This window comes from Pipistrellus hanaki (genome assembly GCF_964339955.1).
Source record: "Pipistrellus hanaki genome assembly, chromosome: 19".
In the NCBI taxonomy this organism is placed as follows: Eukaryota; Metazoa; Chordata; class Mammalia; order Chiroptera; family Vespertilionidae; genus Pipistrellus; species Pipistrellus hanaki.
Window position 1 is genome coordinate 4,744,520 of NC_140521.1, and position 21,979 is coordinate 4,766,498.

At 54.7% G+C, this 21,979-nt stretch overlaps 1 protein-coding gene across 2 annotated transcripts; it reads left to right on the forward strand.

Moving 5' to 3' along the window:
- The first annotated feature begins 11 nt into the window (after positions 1 to 11).
- Positions 12 to 20,648, forward strand: HPS4 (HPS4 biogenesis of lysosomal organelles complex 3 subunit 2). Of its 2 annotated transcripts, none has more exons than XM_084868160.1 (14): positions 12 to 101; positions 2,215 to 2,476; positions 3,968 to 4,058; positions 5,748 to 5,891; positions 8,071 to 8,178; positions 8,523 to 8,639; positions 9,660 to 9,754; positions 11,195 to 11,267; positions 11,425 to 11,461; positions 12,203 to 12,299; positions 12,856 to 13,771; positions 16,829 to 16,961; positions 17,358 to 17,466; positions 18,405 to 20,648. In XM_084868160.1, exons 2-14 carry the CDS (start codon positions 2,442 to 2,444, stop codon positions 18,574 to 18,576), a joined length of 2,127 nt encoding a protein of 708 aa, XP_084724286.1. In that variant the 5' UTR covers positions 12 to 101; positions 2,215 to 2,441; the 3' UTR covers positions 18,577 to 20,648. The 2 variants fall into 2 exon arrangements, with proteins under 2 accessions (XP_084724286.1, XP_084724287.1); XM_084868161.1 differs by having other exon boundaries at positions 18,071 to 18,548.
- Positions 20,649 to 21,979: the final 1,331 nt, after the last annotated feature.

The window sequence follows — 21,979 nt, forward strand, 5'->3', positions numbered from 1 at the left end:
GCGCGGGCTACGTCATCACCGCGCGCCGGCCCCGCGGAGCCTTTAGGGGGCGGGAGGCGCCGGCAGCGCGTGATCCCGGGGCCGCTCTGCCGCGCGCTTAGGTACGGGGTTGGGGGGATTGGGGGGCGGAGGGTTCGCTGGCGCCCCGCTGCCGCCTGCGCTCCGGATCCCGAACCCCGATCTTCGGGCTGCCGGGCTTTTCTGGCGGGCGGGCAGCGCGGGGGCTCTGAGGGGAGGGACCGCGTCCAAGAGCGCCGCATCGCGGCCTCCCTGCGCGATGGCCCGGCCCAGAGGGCCCTCCATGCCTTTGCCAACCAACTCCCAGCCCCCTGCGCCGAGGCCAGACACTTCCCCTGCCCTAGACGGTAACCGATCGCTTCCTGCCCCGCTGACCTGCTGAGGCCGCTTCCTACACCACCACCACCACCCCCCTCGGGTCTTAGCTGGCAACTCTTTGACTTCCTGGGTCGTTGCTGCCACTTCCCAGGCTGCCTGCGCCTTCTGTGGTCACATTCCAACCCCTGCCTTACCCCAGGGCCAATACCGGCCTCTTGTGGACCTTTCAGAGATAAGAGAGGGGACTTGGCAGTGTGGGGCCCAGTCCCCCGCGAACAAGGGGGTAGGGGGTTTCAGGCCGCTGTCCTTGGTTCCTAGAGCTTTGATGCCTCTCCCCAGGCATCCAGATATGCTTCCAAGAAACCATGAGCGTGATCCTATGGAGGCCCACCCCAAGATATTGAGAGTTGAGGAAAGATTAGAGATTGTACAGGCCATCAGTGGGGTCCTCTCTAGGGACATCTCTCTACCTAAGGAGCTTTAAAAAACTCCATGGTGCTCCCAGGATGAGGACAGACGGTGAGCAAGCATTTGGAACCGTGTCCCTGAGGGCATTCGTCTTGTAGAAAGTGACAGCAGGCATACAATTTGGATGCACCAACGTGTCTTGTGGAAGGAACAGGCCTGTGTAATTTTCCTGGACAGTGTTATGCGGAACTGTGTGTAGAGGCTACCGGGAGGCCGGGTTAGCTTAGCGGAAGTTTAACAGTGTGAACTCCCTACCTCTGGAGGGAATAAGCAGACAGTCCAGGTAGTTTTTTATTGGTTGATTTATTTTTTGAGAGAGATAGAGAGAGAGAAACACCCACCGGTTGCTCCACCCACTCATGCATTCATTGGTATGTGCCTTGTATGTGCCCTGACTGGAGATGGAATCCAAAACCTCGGTGTATCATGGTGACTGTTGTAATCAAATGAGCTCCCTGGTTAGGGCCGGTGGAGGGGATTTTTCCTGCGCCGCTGACCCACTGTCCAGAGATCAGGATTAGAGTGAATGGTGCCAGGGTCCCACCGTTCAGACCCTGCAGTGCCCTGGTGGTCGGAGTTGTCTCCTCTGGTGGGAGGAGCTTGAAAGCCACTTGTTAAATTCTCTCTGCAGCCGAAACCCGTTTGGCTCAGAAAAGTCCCGGGTTCGATTCCGGTCAAGGGCATATACCTTGGTTGCGGGCACATCCCCAGTAGGAGGTGTGCAAGAGGCAGCTGATCGATGATTCTCTCTCATCGATGTTTCTAACTCTCTATCCCTCTCTGTAAAAAATCAATAAAAAAAAAATTAAAAAAAAAAATTCTCACTGTATCTTTTGGAAACTTGCCCAGCTCTGGACTTTCACATGTTCGGGTTACTTCTGAGCTGTCATGGGGACAATTCCTTAATTTGAGTCCCATTATTACTACAGCAACTGCCTCACGTGTACACGCTCCTTGACACCAGAGCTTCTTAACTGTTTCTTCCATGAGACGTCACTGTTCAAGAACTAAAGGATATGAAGTCCTGCTACCCTCTCTCTCTCTTTTTTTAAACTTTTTGACTTTCTAGAAAGCTCTTTTGAAGTCTACCATTTGCTTAACCACGCTGGGTCACATGCCCTTTTTGTGGGTTTCAGAGATAATCTATCCCTTGTGTTTATTTTAGGGCTAAGGCACTGATGTTTGAACAGGAAGCTTCAAAAAGTTTAAAAGCGTCTTCAGAATGGCTTTGAAGCACACAGGCTAGAAATCGCCCCAGAACAGTGCCTTCAGCAGTGCCTCTCCCCTGTCGCGCTTCCCTGGCCAGCTCTTTGGCAGGGTCATTCTGCAGGGAGCTGATGCCCACGGGGCCAGATTAGTGGCGCTGGCTTTGCTGGTAGAACTCTCTGGCTTTATTCTATTCTCTCCCAGGGTTCTCAGCGGCATCCATGGCACTGAAGGGCTTGCCAGGAGGGAAGTGGCACTTTCACGTTGAATAAAAACAAAGCAAGTGACAGTTGGGACCAAAAACACTTCAGACCTCCCGTGTCTGGCCTCCCTGGATCGGGGACACAGAGGAGCAGTCCCTGCTGGGGAGGAAGAGGCCATAACTGGAAAAGAAAATCCAAATAAAGAGGATGCGAGCCACCTGAGAGTAAATGGCCGCCGCAACAGAGAGGAAGTCAGCCTCCTGGTGAGTAGCAAGGCCTGCTGGGGCTTAAGTTCCTGCCAGGCTGCTGGACTGGGATTTGGGTTAACTGAACATCCCCAGCCAGACTGTCTTGATTTTATTAAGGAACAAAAAAGAGGGGGCGGTGCGATTTCCTTCAGAGCAGCTGAGTCAAACAGGTGAGCCGCTTCCCACCAAAGCTGGTGTGTGGTAACTTTGCAAGCTTCTTCCAGCGTTCCAGCGAGGCGAGCATTGTTGGTAGATTGCACTGATGATAATCGTGGCCGATCATGCCTCCAGCTTTGATGATAACGTGGGCGTTGGAGCCCTCACTTTTGAAAGTTAAATGGCTGCACTGCAGAATTACACCATGAGAAGGGGCTTGGCCAGGCTTCAGTTGAGTCTGAAACACTCTGGGGGCTTTCTGATCTGGACCTGCCCTGACGCCAGTAGCACATCTGGAACTCAGGAAGGCGGGCGGGACTGGAAACTGAGTCAGTGCTTGTGATCAGAAAGATAAGGTGGGAGCCAGAGAGGGGGATAGGGAAGGGGTTCAGGGGGAAGATCACAGGTGACAGCGAGTCACAGCTCCTCCTCCTTAGGCTCTAGGTTTGGAAGTAAAACTCAGGCAAGCCTTTGTGGAGTTTGCCTTGCGATCTTAAAGAGGTGGTTATAATTATACTAGAGGCCGGGTGCACGAATTCATGCATGGGTGGGGTCTGGCCGGCCCGCCCCAATCAGAGAGTCCATCAGGGGTGAGGCCAGCTGGGGGGAGGGGGCCACGGGTGGTTGGCTGGCTGGCCCCGGTCGAGGGGACAATTTGCATATTAGTCTTATATAGGATGGCAGAGCAGACTATAAGACTAGGGAGAACAGCGGGTTAAGGAGATTAAGAAGAGGGATTCCTCTGGGCACCTGCCGTTTGATGAGGGATCATGTGTGAGCTAATCCTCGTCAGGTTTTGTAGGCAGAGAGGGGCCCGGTGCTTCTCTGTGACCTTTAAAGGGCCCCGTTTTCCCTGCCTTGAAACATGCAGTTTATTTCCTCCCTTTATCGCCGGGGCCCAGCACACACTTAGGCCTCGGTGATATTTGTTAAATGAAACCTAGGGATCTGTGGATTCGTTTAGAAGGGCTATTTCGGGAGATGGCCGTGCCCAGTTGTGCGGAGTGCTTCTGAGACGTTCTGACTCACTTGGGGCCTGGAAAGACAGTTCACCAAACCATGTGGTTAGCAGTTCAAGCTCCACAGCTCCCACAGGAGGCGTCGCTGTGGGCACCCCTCTTTCCTGTCTTCCTCACAGATGGTCGGCTGGGTAGAGGCATATTTTTAGTTCGACTCAAGTGCACTTAAAAAATGGCTTTATCTGTTTGCAGCCGCTGGGTTCTTCTTCCTGGGGGGCCACCAGAGGCTTGGCAAACACCGAGGAGTGAGCTCTCGCGGGCTGGGAAATGGGGGCCGTGCCTCCGGCTGGTCCCGATGCAAGGCAACGGCTCCGCTCTGTTCTCTCGCCAGGTGGAACTATTTCTTCCTTTACGATGGTTCCAAGGTGAAGGAAGAAGGCGATCCGACAAGAGCTGGCATTTGTTACTTCTATCCTTCCCAGGTGAGCCACGCAGGTGCCCCTGTTTCGTGGGCATCCACAGAACAGAACCGAGGCCTCACCGTGGTGACTTTTCGGAAGTGTAGGGTTTACATCGGGGCAGCTTTCTGTGGATGACCCAGGCCCTTGACGCTTCTACTCTCTTAATCTTAGTCGTGGTAGTTCTTGTTCCGGTCTTTGAACTCCCAGGCAGCTCAGGGCTGCCATCTTACCTGGCTGGCTGGTACCACCACGATTTTCTGTCTGCCCCATGCTCCCAATTTTTTATCAGCTTGTTAAAAAAAAACAACTTTTATTCAAGCATACACAAAAGTATCAGCAACCCTTACATGCCTGTCGCCAGCTTTAACAGTTATCAACACTTGGCCAATTCTTATGACCCAACCTAAACTCTCTGCCCTTTTATTCTTGGGGTATTTTGCAGCCAATCCTAGACATTGTGTTATCTCATCGGTATCAAGTAACCTCTCTAACCGAAAAGGACTTTTTTATTTAAAATCACACATAACAACAGTTACAATAATTCCTTAATATCTCGGATAGTGTCTATATTCACATTTTGCCCGATTACTTAGATGCGGCCTAAACCTAGTTTCCTTCTCTCCTTCCCCCCTTCTCGCTCTTTTTCCTGATCGGGACCCAATCAAGGTTCGCTGTTTTATTTGGTTATTTTGTGTGTTGAGTCCCTTTTACCCTGTAGCAGTCCTCACCCACCCATCCCCTTTCCCGCTCTATCCACTGAGTGAGGAAGAAACCAGGCCAGCCCTAGCCAGTTTGGCTCAATGGATAGAGTGTCAGCCTGCAGACTCAAGGGTCCCAGGTTCGATTCCGGTCAAGGGCATGTACCTTGGTTGCAGGCACATACCCAATAGGGAGTGTGCAGGAGGCAGCTGATTGATGGTTCTCTCTCATTGATGTTTCTAGCTTTCTATCCCTCTCCCTTCCTCTCTGTAAAAAATCAATAAAATATATTTTAATAAAGAAAGAAAAGAAAAAAAGAAACCAGGCCATTTGTGCAATAGAATGTGACCTTGTTCCTGCTCTGGGTTTGCTGATGACTCCCTCCTGGTGGTGTCATTTAATGTCTTCTATCCACTGAGTTTCCTTTAAACCTGGGTTAAGGTCCAGAGCCTTCGTGAGGTTCAAGTTCATTTCTTTTAGGCAAGAATTCTTCATAGGTGGTGTGCACATTTTCTGCTCATCACATAATGTTTGGCTGCCCCGCAGCGGAGTTAATGCTAAGATCCATTAAATTCACTCATGTGATTACCCTCTGACTTGGGTAATTGGGATTAATCTCGGCTGCTCCAGCCACTCTGCAGGGGATCTGAATAGGGTTGAAAGGCTCCTGCTTCTATCCATGCGGGGGGTTAAATTATAGGGTATAATCCAAGAAGAAGAATGCAGTTCTGTGGATCATCTGATGTGTTCACTGTGGGTGTTCAGGCAGGGGTCCACGGACTTTGTCTGAAAGCAGCGAAGTATGTTAGGCTTTGTAAGAAGCCACAGATGGTTCTCATCACTATTCTTTGTTGTTGTTTTGACAACCCTTAAAAAAAGATTCTTAGTTCACAGGCCATATAAAAATAGGCCGCCAACTGGATCTGGCCTGCAGACTCTGTCTGCTCTAAGGAATGACACGAGAGTCCAGCAGTTTCAACTTCCTGTCTGAAATTTGCTGCTTTCCCATAGACCCTGCTTGACCAACAGGAGTTGCTCTGTGGCCAGATTGCTGGCGTGGCCCGCTGTATCTCTGACATCTCCGGCGCTCCTCCCGCCCTCATTCGTCTTCGGAAACTAAAGTTCGCCATCAAGGTGGATGGAGATTACCTTTGGGTGAGTTTAGCAGGCAGAACCAGTGCCTCTCCCATGAGTCTTTGTCTGGGTGATAAGTATCGTGACTATAGGTTTAGGAAGAGGCAGCTGGTCGATGTTTCTCTCTCATTGATGTTTCTCTCTCATTGATGTTTCTAACTCTCTATCTCTCTCCCTTCCTCTCTGTAAAATGTCAATAAAATATATATATTTTTTAAAAAGAATAAGGTTCCTAGGAACATTCCTATATGAGTCTTTTTCATGGACATAAGTCTTCATTTCTCGAGTAAATATCTTTGTACATGTGAGAATTCCGGTTATTTTACATCTTCGTCAGCACCAATGCTGGCAGATGTTTAATTTTAGCCATTCTGCCGGATGTGCCAGGCTAGCTCATTGTAGCTCCATTTCATTTCCCTAATGACTAATGGTATTAAGGCTTTTTCATGGGCTTAAGGCCATTTGTACATCTTCCTTTGCGAAGTGTGTACCCAAAGCTTTTGTCCATTTTGTAAATTGCTTTTTTCTTAATTGATGGTAGGGTTGTTTTTTTTCTATATATATCCTGGATACAAGTTCTTTGTCAGATACCTATTTTAGAGATATCTTCTCCCACTTTGCAGCACTCCTATTAATTTTCCTAATGATGCCTTCTGATGAGCAGATGGTTTTCATTTCAGTGCAGTCGAATTTATCCATCTTCCGGTTATTGCTTTCTGCATCCTGTCTAAAACCGTTGCCTACCTCATTGGAGAAGATGTTCCCATTTTGGGGGGAAGTTTATAGTGTTCGCTTTTAAATAGGAGTCTGCAGTCCGTCTTGGGTTACTGTTTGTGGTTGGATGTGAAGTAGAGGTGAAGGGCCCTCTGGTTCTGTACAGATACTCAGTGGTTCCAGCACCATTGTTGCAAAACTCCCTTTCCTCTTGGATCCTTCCCTGCTCGGCTCCTCTGTCAAAGGTCAGGGGCCACGTAAGCGAGGCTGTATTTCTGGGTTGCCTGTCCTTCCATTGGTCTCTGGAATTGTGGGTCTTGGGGTAGGTATACATTAATTTTATAAGATCTCAGAGGGTAGCACACCTTTTAGAATCAGGTAGGGTAAGTGGTCTTACCTTTTTCTTTTGCAAGTTAGCTTGGGCCATTGCGGGTCCTGGGTGTCCCTGGAGTAGAATCAGTGTGTCATTTTCTAAAGCAAAGCTGGTGGGTTATGATGAGAATTGCGTGTCATCTCTGGCTCAGCCGGGGAAGCAGCAGGCTCAGGTGGGGCACGTCGGTGAAGCTCTACCTCTTGGGGTTACATCAGGAAGGAAACAAAGGTCCTTGCCTCGGCGGAGCATATGTTCAGAGGGAGTTTTTAAATGTTCCTTCCTGCCAGGGTGTGCTTGCTCCTTTGTGTAAGTGTCTGATGATTCCCTGAGGAAAGATTCCTCGAGGTAGAATTGCTGAGTCAAAGAACACGAACTCCTTTCAGGCTCTGTGAACATATGGCGAGATGCTTCCCAGCGGAGTCTGTGTATGGAAAGATGCTGCCCCCAGCATCCGGGAGCTCTGGGACCCGGGGATTTAGTCAGTTTCGGTTCTCAGGGCCCTTGGCCCAGCTCGGGGGAGGCGGGGCTCTTGGGGAAGCAGTTTCCACCCAGGGTTTGCAGTGACCCGATTAGACCTTCAGTGTCCACATAGCAGGCCTAAGATGCGCTGGGTCCGAAAAGAGGTCAGCATTGGCCCGGCGGTTGGTTGGGGCAAGCTGCGTGGGGGTGCTGGCATCTGGTGGGCACTGAAGGGATTAGGGCCCTGGGCAATGAGCAGGAAGGGGCATTTTAGGGCGGGCGATGTGGCCATCGTTCTCTGCGGAGACCAGCTTGGCCGGAGTGAGGAGGTGGGGCTGGGCAGTAGGTCAGATTCCATGGGCTCTGGAGCAGGGGTCTTCAAACTACGGCCCGCGGGCCACATGCGGCCCGCAGAGGAGTCTGATCCGGCCCGCCAGGTTTTTTGGGCAGTGAGCGCAGCCGAGGTGTTACAGTAGGAATTAGTAGTTCATATAGTCCGGCCCTCCAGCTCTCTGAGGGACCGTGATCTGGCCCCCACTTTAAAAAGTTTGAGGACCCCTGCTCTGGAGTCTGGCTGCCGCGAGCCCTGGATGCAGGGATTTGGGGCCCGGAGTCAATACAGGAAATGCCCGTGTCCCGCTTCCGTCCTCACAGGTGCTGGGCTGTGCTGTGGAGCTCTCCGATGTCAGCTGCCAGCAGTTTCTGCGCCAGCTCATTGGATTTTTTAACTTTTACAACGGACCTGTCTCTCTGGCTTACAAGGTATGGAGGAGCCTTCATGTGGCAAAACCGATATTGCCGGAACACAGCACTTACTCTAGGGTCTGTTCCATTCTACACACACCGTGTCCAGCCACCAGGTCAGGGACTCCGGGAGCCCCTCTCAGATGCCTCTGACCCAGTGGTGAGGGTCACATTCATTCCAAGGGTTTACCTCCATCTCCTCCCCCGGGGGAGGTGGAAAGAGTGATGGGGAGGCTGTCAGGGTAGGAAGCTCTCCTCCCTCCGATTTCCGTGTGAGGAGTGAGCTGGCGGTAGTCGGGATCCTTACCGAAGAGGTGTCTCTCAGAACCTCCGCTCCCGAGCTCAGGCTGTTTCTGTTTCAGAATTATTCTCAGGAGGAACTGAGCGCCGAGTGGGACACCTTCATTGAACAAATTCTGAAAAACACCAGTGATCTGCATAAGATCTTCACTTCCCTCTGGCACCTGGACCGGACCAAAGTAACTCTCTCCTCCGCTTCTCCTGTCCCGTGTGGGACTCGAGCCTGACACCTCTGTCTTTTCCCCTTGAAATGAACGGCACAGGGAGAGAGGTGATGGGTGTGCCATTTCTCCGTCACTAAATTCCATGGTGCTGCTCACCAGCTGTGTGAGCCTGGACAAATCAAGGCGCCTCTCGGAACCTCACTCTTCTTCTCCATAAAATGGGGTCATAGGACCTGCCTCCCAGAACTGTTTTGATGATGAAATGAGATAATACCTAAATGACACAAAGTAAACACTCAGTAACAGTATTACTATTATTAATGTCCCAGAAATGTTGAACTAAGTCATCTGAAAGTCCCCTTCTCCCTTGATGATAATATAGGATACAATTATTCTCACCATTAGAAGCGCCCAGTGCTAATACCGTACAGACAAGGCCGCCATGTCTGGGAGGGAGTGGCTGAGGAGGGTTTCACCTCTGAGCCACTCCGTTCGCCGCGGGCGTTCAGTGACACGTAGGCTGCCTGTGTGGCTGGCCTGGCCGCCTGCACTGTCTGCAGCTCAATGAGCGTCACATCCTCACTGTGCAGTGTTTTCAGGGACTATCCCGGGTGAAAGCTGTGATGTTTTCACTTCACATCATGGAAGAGAGTTCTGGGCCCCTCAGACATCCAGTCAGCTGGTCCTGGGGGGCACGTGCTTCAGAGGGAGGATGGAGGGGGCGGCGGGGTGGGCGTCACCTGGCACCATGACCTGCACTTGAACCTGCAGGCCTCCTGCCTGCTGCCTGCTGGTGTCAGCATGGATAGGCAGGGTCTCCTGGTCAGTCCGTGTGTCCCCTGGGCACAGCCACATGCCCTGTTCACTGTGCCCGCCAGGAACTTGGCATTTGGTGGCGAAGGGAGTTTACCAGGTGACACGGTCTCCTTTTTCCAGGCTTTGGGTTAGGACCTGCCCACATTCTACAACCCCCTTCCCCTCCCCCTCCCAGACTGGGAGCTTGCTAACTTGTGGGCACGCTTCTTGCCCTGCCAGGTGGAGCCCCTGCTCTTGCTGAAGGCAGCCCTCATCCTGCAGACCTGCCAGCGCTGCCCTCACGTGCTAGCCGGCTGCCTCCTCTACAAAGGCCTGTGAGTACCACCAGGGCCCCCCCCCCCCGTCCCCTGCTGCAGCCCCCGGGGCCAGATCATGCCGCCCAGGCCGTAGGCGGGAGCTCCATCTCCCAGCAGGCTGGTTTGGCAAGTATCAGGTAGGTCAGACTTGATTGAGGCTAGGTACCTGTCTTTGAGCAAAGCTGGGACATTGGACACTGTTCTGTCCAGAAAACAACATGAATAGAAAAGCCAGGCGTTTATTTATTTATTGAATTTATTGGGGTGACATCGGTTCACAAAACCATACAGGTTTCAAGTGTACAACTCAATAAAACATCATCTGCACGCGGCATCCTGTGCCCATCGCCCCGATCTCTTCCGTCCCCATTTCCCCCCTTTGCCCATCTCCACCTCCTCCCCGCCCTCTCCCCCCCAGGCTATCACTACACTGTTGTCCCTGTCTATGTGATATGTGTTTGTTTTCTGGCTAATCCTTCATCTTCTTTCATCCTCTGACAGCTGTCAGTCTGTTCCGTGCATCCAGGGGCAAAGGCAGTTTAAAGAGATCTTATAGTTCTCAGGGCGGGGCACGCGTTTCTAGTTGTCAGTCTCTAGGTGATGGTAGTGCCAAGGCCCCAAGGTCACAGCAGGGGCATGTCGGTGAGGGGGCGGGGCTTGTGGCATCCTCGGGGAGGGGAGGGGAGGGGCGGGGCCTGCGGCATCCTCAGGGAGGGGGCGGGGCCTGTGGCATCCTCAGGGAGGGGGCGGGGCCTGCGGCATCCTCCTGCGGCTGCTGCTCCGCTCTGCAAAGCGGTGGTAGTGCTTCTCCTCGGACTCCTGCAGCCTCTTGTCTGTACTGTCCCTTGCTTGGCTCCGAGATCTCAATCCTCTCACGCACTTGGAGGCCTCTTCATGAGCCTGAGTGCCCAAGAGGCCCTCCACGCATCTTCCAGGGCCTCTCCTCCTGGAGGGCTCGCCCTCACAGCCCAGGGCAGGCAGGGCCGAGCCTGTGCCCAGAGCTTTCTGATGGCCGAGGGATGTGAGGCCGGAGGAACTCTCCACGCCCCTGGGGGACTCCGGGCTTCTAGGCTGTGTTCCCAGCCGCCAGATTTTCTCAGTCCATATTACCTCATAGTAGCTGCACGTATATTAGTTAATTTAAATATTAATTTAATAATTCATGAATAGTTAAGTGATTAATTTAACTGTCCTCTTTTTGATGGAAATTTAAGTTGTTTACCTTTTTTTAATATTTTTATCTTATCTTTTTTTTTTCTCTGTAATGAAAATTCTGCATATTTCTTGGTACAAGCCAGTCAAAGGGTTGGGACATTTACAATTTTAATGGAAGTTGCCAGAGCGCCCTCCATGAGTGCTTTACCAGCTGACACTTCACCAGCTGTGTCCCCAAGATCCGGCCAACGTGGGGGGGGAGGAGTCTTCTCACGCTGACCTTGTTCCTGCCTGACCTCCCAGGATCGTGAGCACCCAGCTCCCGCCCTCCCTCACGGCCAAGGTCCTGCTTCACGGAGCTGCACCTCGGGACCAGGTATGGCTCAGCCACCACCCGGCTGGCAGCTTCCGCCCCAGAGGGACAGGGGCGTCGGGGACAAACTTACTTTATGAGCAGACGGCCTCGTCAGTCCCGATGGTCAGCGAGGAGGAGCGTGGTACCAGCGCCACCGCGTGTGTTTGTTTACTTTCAGAGAATACCCGCCGGAGGGCACGCCCTGCAGGAGCCTGGTGAGTCGGGAGGCGCATGGAGGATGCATCCTTCATGCTGCCTGTCCCTAGACAGTCCTGTGAACGTGTCCCAAATGGCGTTTCATCTGCTCGGAAGGTTAGGGAAACGGATGGAACAGAGCTTCGAGGACAAAGCTAGCCATGGAAACCCTAATGGCATAAGGCTCGTGATTTTAGGCGCAGCTTCTTTAAAAACTAACTTACTGGGTGATGCCCGTTAGTAACGCTAACCGTTGGTGAATAAGTTACGGTTCTGTAATAGGTTTCTGTATGCCGCACTGTGTGGGCGCACCTGTTAGCTCCCCGCTTCCAATTCCTCCTTAACTCACTGGTGCGCGGCGGCTCAGACGGGTCCCCCTGGAGGGAGAGACAAACGGCCAGCGCCCGGAGGACCCGTGAGGACTGGACGCGCGCCCAGGAGGGTTGTTTGTGTTTTGAAGCATGAGTTGTGGCACATGCCTGCGGTCAGCTGGAACTGCTTTTGCCCAGTGGACGTCTTACGTGCCACTCAGTTTTCCTCCACCGGCGCGCCCTCTCCACAGCGGGGAGCAGTGTCCCCGTGGCTCTTCCTTGCCGACCACGGAAGCCGTGGCTGCAGTTCTGTGCTTCTGTCTGGGCTGAGGCGTGTGTCACAGCTCTGCTCTCTGAGCCGGCATGTCGGGGTACATGTGTCACCCCAAGGACAGTCGCTCCCCTCTCCTCTGGTCCAGGGGGGCCTCCCATGTTGCTTTGTGATTCCAGGAGCCGTCCCGCCCCCGAACGTCCATGTCATGCCTGTTTTCGTGACGGAGGAGGAAGCCGCCAGTCTCCATGAGTTCCCAGGGGAGCCCGCGGCCAGGTAGGGGAGCACCGGCTTCTCCTTCAGCCCCGCTGTAGGGCCCCTTTCCCGGGCTTATGCACGCAAGCCCTGGGGGTCCCATCCTCTCTCCCTCCGGGACGTCAGCAGAGAGCGCCGAGGCAGCGGCGTGGGGACAGGGGTGTGGGTGTCAAGCCCCCTGACCTGTTGCTTATCTGCTCTGCAACCTTGGGCAAGTGCATTCACTACCTGAGCCTTAATTTTTATAGACTGGACCCCGTAACACCCACTTCCTGGGCTCCGGTGAGAGCGGAAGCAGTGTTAGTATAATGTGCAGTGCAGGGTGCCTTATACCAGATCCCAGATGTGGCTGAATCCGGGGGCCTGCCGTTCCAGTAGATGATCCTGGCATCACTGGTGAAGCCCCGAGGGCCGGGCATCGCCTCATTTTTAACCCTGTGCTTTGGCCTCGGCTCTGTGGCCCCAGTCACCCCGTCACCCCAGTCACCCCCGTCACCGGGGCGGGGCGGTGCGTCAGTCTCCCCGGGGAAAGTCCGCGCCCTGTCTGTCGCTATGTCCTCATGTCCTCCGTTCGCAGCCCTCCCGCATCTCCAGCCGGACTCCAGGGGCGCTCGGCTCGGCACCCTCGGAGCGGGGGCAGCCCCTCTGCCCTGAAAGAAGATGGGCACGAGGAAGCCGTGGTCTGGCCGTGGGCGCCCACCCCGAAGCCCAGGCCCGCCGACGCCGCTGGGCCACGTGGCGGGGGGGAGCGTGGACACCGCTCCGCCCGTGACCTGGAGGGCACCCGGCCCGCAGACCCACCGGCCGCTGCCCGGGGCCAGGGTCCTGGCCGCCGCCGCTCCCCGGGGGCAGTGATGGGGCGCGAGGAGCTGGACTTGTCTGAGATCCACATTCCAGAAGCTCAGGAGACACCAACAGCCTCCGGTTCCGCTGCCGTCTCCAATGGGCGTGTCCCCGATGGCGGTGGTCCTTGTCCCACGGAATCTGTTAGCAACTCTGTCCACCCCGAACCCTCGGAGGCCCTGCCTGCGGGCACGGCCATCGCCGGCCTCCTCTCTCCCTCCGCTCCCGACGCGCTCACCCGGAACGGAACCCCAGAGCAGCACGAAGACCCCTCGGGGGACAGCAGCCACGCCCCCGTTCTTAGGGGAGACCCCCTCCCCAGAAGTGCAGGCAGGCCATCGCCATCGCCATCGCCTCGCCCGGATTCAAGGCGGAGGGGAACTGAGCTCCCGGAGCGGGGAGAAGGCACGGAGCGGCGTGGGGATGGGGCTCGGGAGAGCCGCCCAGCCCCCGGCCTGGGGTGCCCCTCGGGCTGTGCAGGCCTTCCCGACCACAGCCCCTCCCCAGACAGCGCTGACCCCGGGGCAGCCCCGGCGCCCCAGGGAGAACTGGTGCGCATGAGCCTCTACACGCACAGCGTCAAAGGGCTGGTGCTGGCCCTGCTGGCCGAGGAGCCCCTGATGGGAGACGCCGCGGCCATGGAGGAGGTGGTGAGTGCTCCGCCCGCCCCAGCCCTGGGAACGCAGGCAGGGAGGTGCTCCCTGACGCCGAGCAGGAGGGGACAGGGCTCCGTGCTGCGTGCCCTGGTGCAAAGGCCTGCTGATTGGGGGTGGGGCGTACCTGCCTTCCTGGGCTTGTGGGGGTGAGAGCAAGCCCAGGCACAGCTTGTTTTGCGACAGGCCCTGCTGTTGTAGACAGTGTGGTCATGCGCACACGCGTTGTTGTGCCATTGCCACCACTGCTGGCCTCACTTCTGAACTTCGGAGTCTGTCCCTGCATGGTCCTAGCCAGTGTTTGGACTTCTTCAGAAGCTGCCCTTCCCTGCTAACCCCCACCACCACTGTACCACAGTGACCGGAGGCTCCTTCCTAGAGGGCCTGGACATCCGAAAGCCTAACCGGCTCCAGAAGTTCCTCTTAATGAACCGGTCCCAGCCCTGCCCCACTTCCAGCAGTTCCTTCTCTGGGGCCTGCCCTGGAGATGCAGTTGCTATAGTAACAGCCTACTGGAGTTGGCAGGGAAGTGGTAGCAATAGGAACAGGAGGTTGAAATTGCTGCAGGGTGATGGTGTCCTGGGGCTTGCCTTGTTTCTGTTCTTAAATCTGTATTATTCTAAGCCGGTCTCATCAGCATGCAGGGCTGTGACCCCCATAAAGGAGCAAGTCACCTTCCGGGCTCAGAGCCCCAGGCGGCTGCTCCTCTGCAGACCTGCCTGCTTCTCTCCCCCCTTTCCTCAGACACTGTCACCAGTGGTGGCTCCTCTGCTCCCAACCCTCCTCCACCACAGCTCCCAGCGCCGCCACCACCTCCTCTGACAACACAGGGACCACGGACTGTACATCCTGAAGGCTTTGGTTTTCATGGTCTTTTCTGCTCAGTCTCGAGCTGTAAACAAATTATTTTGAAGGTCTAGTGTTTGGATGCAATAAGGTAGATATGACAGCTCTTTTACCTTCCCCCCCAAAAAGAAAAGGAAAAACCAGTTCAGGCTGCACTTGAAGAAGGAAGTAAGATGTGTAGACTCAGTGTGTGCTAACCACTTGACATCTATCCTTTAGCCAGGCTGTGGGACGGTTCTGGGGCAGGCACTGTAGCTCCCATCTCACCAGCAAGAAAACAGGCCTCGCTGAGATAAAGACCTAATGCAAGTAGCGGGCCAAGAATTCTTGTTTCTCCTCTCCCAGCAAGCTCATCAGTTATCGCACCCTGCTCTCTCCAGTAAGCTGCGTTCTCTCTCCCACCCCAGCTACTCTGTCCCCTACTGACCTGACCTTGGAGTTGGCGGTGGGAAGGGGAGGAAAAGGGAGGTGCCCGCCCTCTGTGGCTCTGGATATGTGGGCACGCCCTTGGTGGGTCACAGCCCATCCATGTTGCTCGGACAGCTGCCAGGGGCTTCCCCGTGAAGTCGGGTGCAGGTAGGGCAGGCCCCGGGAAGAGATGCAGCTTACTGGAGAGAGTAGGGTGTGATAACTGATGAGCTTGCTGGTGTGAGCCTGGGGTGAAGGCCCAGACGCGAAGGCTGCCTCCTCGTCATTTGGGGAGAGGGCCTTTATTGCCTTTTGCCCCAGACCTGATTTCCGCCCGCTGCAGTCTAGAAAAGCAAGGCCCTGCAGGAGGGGAAGCTGCAGCTCAGATGACAGCGAGCACACCCCCTCCCTGGCTCTGTCACTCACTGGCAAGGCAGCCTGGTGTCATCTTGCCATCTTGTCTTTCAGCGGATCAGCTGCCAATCTCTAGGGTGGGTGGCTGGGAGGTGGGTGGGAGGGATTGAAGGGGGAGCAGCCAGGAGAGATCAGATCAGTTCAGAGGGAACAGACTAGACTCCCACCAGGGGGCAGCATAGAGCTGCTGATAGTTCCTGCTCAAAACCCAAAGGACTCTCACTGACCTTCACATTCAGGGATCACACCAGTTCCTCACGACTGATGGGACACTGAGCTGTCTGTGTGCTGGGGGTGAGCTTGGGCTCAGGGTAAGAGTGAGATGTGGAGGTGCTCCCCTCCCCGGGAAACCGGTGCTTCTGAGGGAATGTGTCCGGGCATCGCTGGTTCTGCCCCTGATGGCACTCTCACATCGGAGCCCCTGGCTGGTGGACTAGAAGCGGGAGGAGCCAGGAGTTAGGCCCAGCTCTGGGTCTCCAGGGCAGTGGTGAGGACTGCATATGTGTGGCATGTATCGGGGGTTGGCAGACTTCTAATGCCAAGGAACACACAGCAGATATTTTCCGCTTTGCACAACTAGTGACCTCTGCTGTGACGGCTCATAACCTTAGACAGTATGTAAATAACTGTGTCCCAATAATACTTTATTTATAGACATGGAAGTTGGAGCCTCAATAATTTTCATGTGTCACGATATTAATCTTTTGGGGTTTTTCCCCCTCACCCCCCCAACCATGTACAAATATAAAAACTCAGCTATTCTTAGCTCTCGGGCTACACAAAAACGGAACGGGCTGGATGTGGCGTCGGCCAGGGTGTGTAGGCCCGGCAGACATGGAAGCACTGGGTCACCAGTAAATAATGTGCACGACATTGGATGGTTTTCATATTCTTGCCTCTGTAAAAATGCCTTCTCAGGGTGGCGCCTTAGAGTTTACAAAGGATTTTTTAAAAATGTATTTTTATTGATTTGAAAGAGAGATGGAGAGATAAAAAATACCAATGATGAGAGAGAATCATTGATCTCTGCCTCCTGCACGGGAGGGTGGGGGCCCGGGCAGGGTGCTGTGCAAACGGGCAGCCTCCGTGGAAAGTCGTAGCTGGAAGGAGAGGTGCGAGGGCCAACAACAGCGGCTGTTTCTGGATGGTGGGATTATGGGCTGTTTTTCTTTGCTTTTTCCTTCCTTTTAAAATGTATTTTTCTGTACTTTTACAACAGCATTAAAACATAAGGGCAAAAGTTAGCACTTCTCTAAAAATGGGTGAGAACGTTGGTCAGAGTCCTTCCTGCCAAGTGGAGTAGCCGCGCAGGGGTGGTTTGGCTGAGCGTTTGCGAGGCGTGGGACCTGCGGGTTAACCGCGGTCGTGGCTGTGGCCCCTCCGCAGTTCCACAGCAGCCTGGCGTCCCTGAACGGGCTGGAGGTCCACCTGAAGGAGACGCTGCCCCGGGACGAGGCCACCTCCTCCAGCAGAACCTACAACTTCACGCACTACGACCGCGTCCAGAACGTGCTGACAGGTGAGGAGCCGGAGCACCGCCCGGAGGGGGTGGAGGGTAGAACGGGCCCCGTGAGCGGAGGGTGTCGCCGCTCTGTCCAGAGCTGCCGATGTGCAGCGGCGAGGCTGCTGCGTTTAGAATTTGCTCGATGAACACCTCCTTGCTCCTTGCTCCTTTTCTGGCTGTCTTGCCCGCGTCTCAGAGAAGCACACGCATGTTCAAATATCTGCCTAAAATTGATACCCACAAGCCGGTGCCGCTTATGATCGGGGACAGCGCCTGCGCCGCTGCTCGGTGGCAGCTGTCAGGCCTCTGTCCCTCCCCCTCGGCACTTGCGCGCGTGTCCGAGGCGACAGGCCCAGGTCGGGGGGATCTGGGTGGGAGTCCGCCACTCACTGCCGTGTCCTCTTCTGGAAGCCAACCTGCCCCCGGCGGCCGCAGCCCAGGACCGCCGCTTCCTGCAGGCCGTCCGCCTGATGCACGCAGACTTCGCCCAGCTGCCCTCGCTGTACGAGATGACCCTCCGGTGAGCCTCCCCCGCCCCCTCACGGTCCTGCACAGGGATCACCTTCCGGGGGCCCGGGCGGGGGAACATTCCAGGCACTGCCTTGAGGGTCTCCTTTTATTCGTCCTGGTGGCTGCTGTCATCTCCTCGCATGCTTTCCTGTGCCGTGTACTTTGGGGCCCCATCCTGGGGCTCAGACCTGCTGTAGACACTGGGGGACAACAGTGAGGACGCCTGCTGTCCTCCCCGCCTCAGAGCTTTCATTGGCTGCTGGGGAGGAGAGTCTCCGTCTCCTTGTCTGAATGATGCCGAGTGATGTACGGTCTTCTGGCTCATTAGTCCTGTCTTCTCCCAGGTCGAGGAAGTCAACATTCCCCCCTCACCAAATGTGTTTTTTTTTTTTTTTTTTTATATGAAATACAGGCTATTAATATTTCTGTTAATTATTTTAAGTTTTCTAGAAAACAGGATCATACTAATGTACTGTTCACACGTTCCTTTTCCATTCCATCGCATGCCCTAAACACCTCCATGCCAGTCACAGATATCTCTTCACCATTATTGCCACCCGAGTACGTAACTGAGTGAATTCTCCTTTCTCCCACATGCTTCTCTGTGAAACCAGTAGCAGGACACAAGGCAAGTGGGAAGGTCCGAGGGGAGCGCCTGCTGTGTGACTAACATCCCCGTTAGTCCTGGGACGATCTGGACATGTGCATTTCCCCTCAGTGCACAGATGGGGACACTGGAGCACAAGCAATAGCGGTGACTTGCCCCAGGGCACATTCTTTTAAAGTGGCAGGGCCAGGCTTCGAACCCCTGTCTCTCTGACTCTGAAGTACATGCTCTCTCACCACGTTTCCAGTTTGGGGGCCACTAAGGCAGGCACACACACAGTCGGTGTGGTCTGAGATCTGCTCCAGCGGCGTTGGCCGTTACCTTCTCTCTTCCTCTCCTAGAAACGCCTCCACGGCCGTGTACGCCTGCTGCAACCCCGTCCAGGAAACCTACTTCCAGCAGCTGGCGTCGGCCCCGCGGACCTCCGGCTTCCCCAGCCCCCAGGACGCCGCCTTCGGCCTCACGGGCAAAGCCAAGCAGAAGCTGCTCAAGCACGGGGTGAACTTGCTGTGAACGGGGCCTCACGCGGTACCCACCACGGAAGCGCTGCCTTCTTACCCAGAAGCACCCCGTCCACCGTCCTGGGAACGCTCCTTTTCAGGAGGCTGTGATGTTTGCGTGTCGGTTACTCCTTTACAGATGGGAGGGGATGGGGTAGTTCTTCGGCCTGCAGACCTGGAGCGCGTGATGAAGACCTTGGTTCACTGGCAGTGCTGGGCCAGACAGGTGCTTCGGCTCCTGACGTCTCAGCTTTAACATGAGCCACAGAATACAGGCAGAATTCTTTCTAGAACGCAGCTGTCCCAAGTGATTTCCAGCCCTGCCTGCAGGGGGCGATATGAGGTGTGAGCGCACGGAGAGGTGGCAGGTTTGTTAGCAAGCTGCCTGGAACCACTTCCCAGTGGGACTGTCTTCCGAGCGGTCCTCCTGGGAGGCAGGGCTGGGACAGTGAGGGAGGGGGAGGACACAGAGCTACCTCGTCTGAAGTATCCTGGAACCGGATTCAAAACTTAAGAGCCCGGCCCTGGCCAGTTTGGCTCAGCAGGTAGAGTGTCAGCCCGTGGACTGAGGGTCTCGAGTTGGAAATTCCAGGGTGCAGGTTGCTTGCGGGATGCAATTAATCAGTGTGTCTCAGATCCGGGCTTTGCACCGCTCCCTCATTTGGGGGGGGGGAGGGGGGCAGAAGCAGACCCATGCTTCCGTGTGGCTGTGTGTGAGGGAACCACCTTCATGTGTGTGTTCCATGTCTATCACATCACAGTCAGACACGTTATGATAATGCGGTACAGCTATTGATCAAAGTCTCCTCTCAGTGTTTACTGGAAGATTCCATTTGATGTTAAATAATGGCATCTGATGGTTATGGCATGGTGTCTTTTTCTTGAAACAAGTTTCCAAGGGCTAAAATAAAATAGCCAAAGTTGCCGCTGAGTTCTGATTAATGAAAGAGCAACATTTCTGGTGACCAAGTTAAGGTGGGGGGGTGGGGGGACGGTATTTTGTGTGAGCGTGTACGCACATATTTTGCGTGGGCACGCAGGGTGGCCAGGGGAGGAAGGTGCATTTCAGAATGGTCTCTGCGTGGGCGACGGGGCCCAGCCAGCTGCTCCCATGAGCACCAGCTTCCGCAAGGCTCGCCCCCAGCCCCCTGCCCCCACCCTCCTGCCACTGGCTGGCCCAGAGGGCCATCTTCCCGCGGGGAGGAGGACTACACCTCCAGCTACAATAAATACCCATGTTCCTACTTCTCTGCTAAGTTCTCCGAGAAAAAATTCATCACAGGTCTCCACGCCAACCACGCAAGGAGCCTTCGGGACTGGCTTACCCGTGACACGCTGCTTTTTCCTTTTTCCCTTGGGGGCGTTTGAAGCCGCCGGCTTTTCCTCCAGCTCCAGAGCTGCCGCCCCCAGCGTGGAGCCGGGCGGGTTACAAGCTGTCGTGTGGTGGAACGGGGACAGTTTGGAGCCTGGACCCATTTCCATCCGCCCACCGGGAGCTCAGCGAACCGTCTGATTCAAGGGCCCTTCGCACGAGATGTTTCACAAGAAGATCGCTGCCTGCCTTCCTCCGTGGCAGGCCACTGGCAGATCTTCCTTGTTTCGCATCCAGAAACCTCTCTTCCCATCTGATTTCCCAGGGCTGCCATCGAGCGAGAAATGCTTTTAATACAAAATGCCTTGGTTTCGGAGAGTCAGTGCTCAGCAGCCAGGGGCTTCCCTTGAAGGGGAGTCTGCGAGATCCAGTGAGGAGCCCCCGGGGGAGGGCTGGGGGCCCCCGAGCAGCAGACCCAGCCAGGCCCGAGGGCGGGGGGGAGGGTGACAGGTGCCATCTGTGTGCCGGGAAAGAGGCATTGAGTCTGAATGGACATCATCTCCAACCAGTTCCTGTGGCAACAGCACTTGTGGGCTTTGGTGTCCGAGTCCTGGGTTCCACTCACAGCTCTGCGACGTGCTGCCCTGGAAACCGATCCGAGTTATTTCATTTCTCTCAACCCCAGGGTCATGCCCTTTAGAATGGAAAGGAAGTCGCAGCGTATTTAGAAGTGTGGCTTCCTGTGTGCCCTTCCTGCCAATGGGTGCAGTGTCGGTGTCCCTGTGCAGGAGCCTGAATATGTCTGAGTTCAAGGTGGCCGAGTGTACTTGGCTGCCTGGTTTCTCGCTGCCCCTGTCCTCCAGCCACCGCATGACCTTGTGGTCACATCCGCTGCCCGCTCTGAGCCCGTTTCTCCTGCTGCTCAGTGTGCACCACCGTCCCTCCTTACCCGTGTGGCTGTCCGTGTTCGTGTGGAAATTCTGCACGTGGAGGAATCTTCTAGAGTGCATGGTGCTCTGCATTCAGGGGGAAGGCCCTCACCTTGAAGCGGGGTGGCTGAAGCACCGGAAGTGTGGAAACACGGGGAAGGTGGGGGTAACTAGAAGTCAGGACCAATGTGTGTGCCTGGGAGGGAGGCAGAAAGTCAGTCAACCCGTGTGTGCTGCCTGCTGCCACCTGACGCTGCCACCTGACGCTACAATCTGCCATCTGTCAGCAGCTCGGAAATATGTGGCCTTATTCCGTCCTGCTCCCTGTGCTCACATCTGCTTAGCAAGCGCCGCTGGGGAGGAAAGGTTATGGGGGTGCTGGCGGCAGGCCGCGGTGGTCCTTAGGAACAGCATGTTGTACTCACCTTTGCTTCTCGTGTTTACATTTTAAAAATATGTCTGGAGCGCACCCAGCCCACCCAGAATGTGACATGTTGTCTTAAGCCTGAAAGTAGGCATTGGGCTCACTTTATAGATGAGGCTCAGAGCGGATGAGGACCTTTTGGTGGCAAGGGGTAGAAACCACGACTCAAACTTGGCTTAAGAATAAAGGGGGACCCTCGAAGTCACTGGTCATCAGAGAGATGCAAATTAAAACAATGAGGTACCACCTCACACTGTCAGAATGGCTACCATCAACAAATCAACAACCAGTGAGTGCTGGTGAGGAAGTGGAGAAAAGGGAGCCCCAGTGCACTGCTGGTGGAATGCAGACTAGAGCAGCCACTGTGGAGAACAGTATGGAGTTTCCTCAAAAAATTAAATATGGAACTGCCATTTGACTCAGAGATCCCACTTCTAGGAATATATCCTAAGAAACCTAAACCACCAATCAGAAAGAATATATACACTCTACGTTCATAGCAGCGCAATTTACAGTAGCTAAGATCTGGAAAGAGCCCAAGTGCCCAAGAGCAGACGAGTGGATAAAAAGGCGGTGGTACATCTACACCATGGAATACCACGCAGCAGCCAAAAAGGATCTCTTACCCTTAGAGACAGCATGGAGGGACCTGAAGAGTATTAAGTGAAATAAGCCAGTCAGAGAAAGACAAGTATCACATGATCTCACTCGTATGTGGAATCTAATGAACAAAATAAACTGATGAGCAAAA

Coding starts and splice junctions, on each gene's coding strand:
- HPS4 (XM_084868160.1), top strand. CDS start 2,442: ATGGCCGCCGCAACAGAGAGGAAGTCAGCCTCCTG. Junction 2,477..3,967: donor GAGAGGAAGTCAGCCTCCTG/GTGAGTAGCAAG, acceptor TTCTCTCGCCAG/GTGGAACTATTTCTTCCTTT. Junction 5,892..8,070: donor TGGATGGAGATTACCTTTGG/GTGAGTTTAGCA, acceptor CCGTCCTCACAG/GTGCTGGGCTGTGCTGTGGA.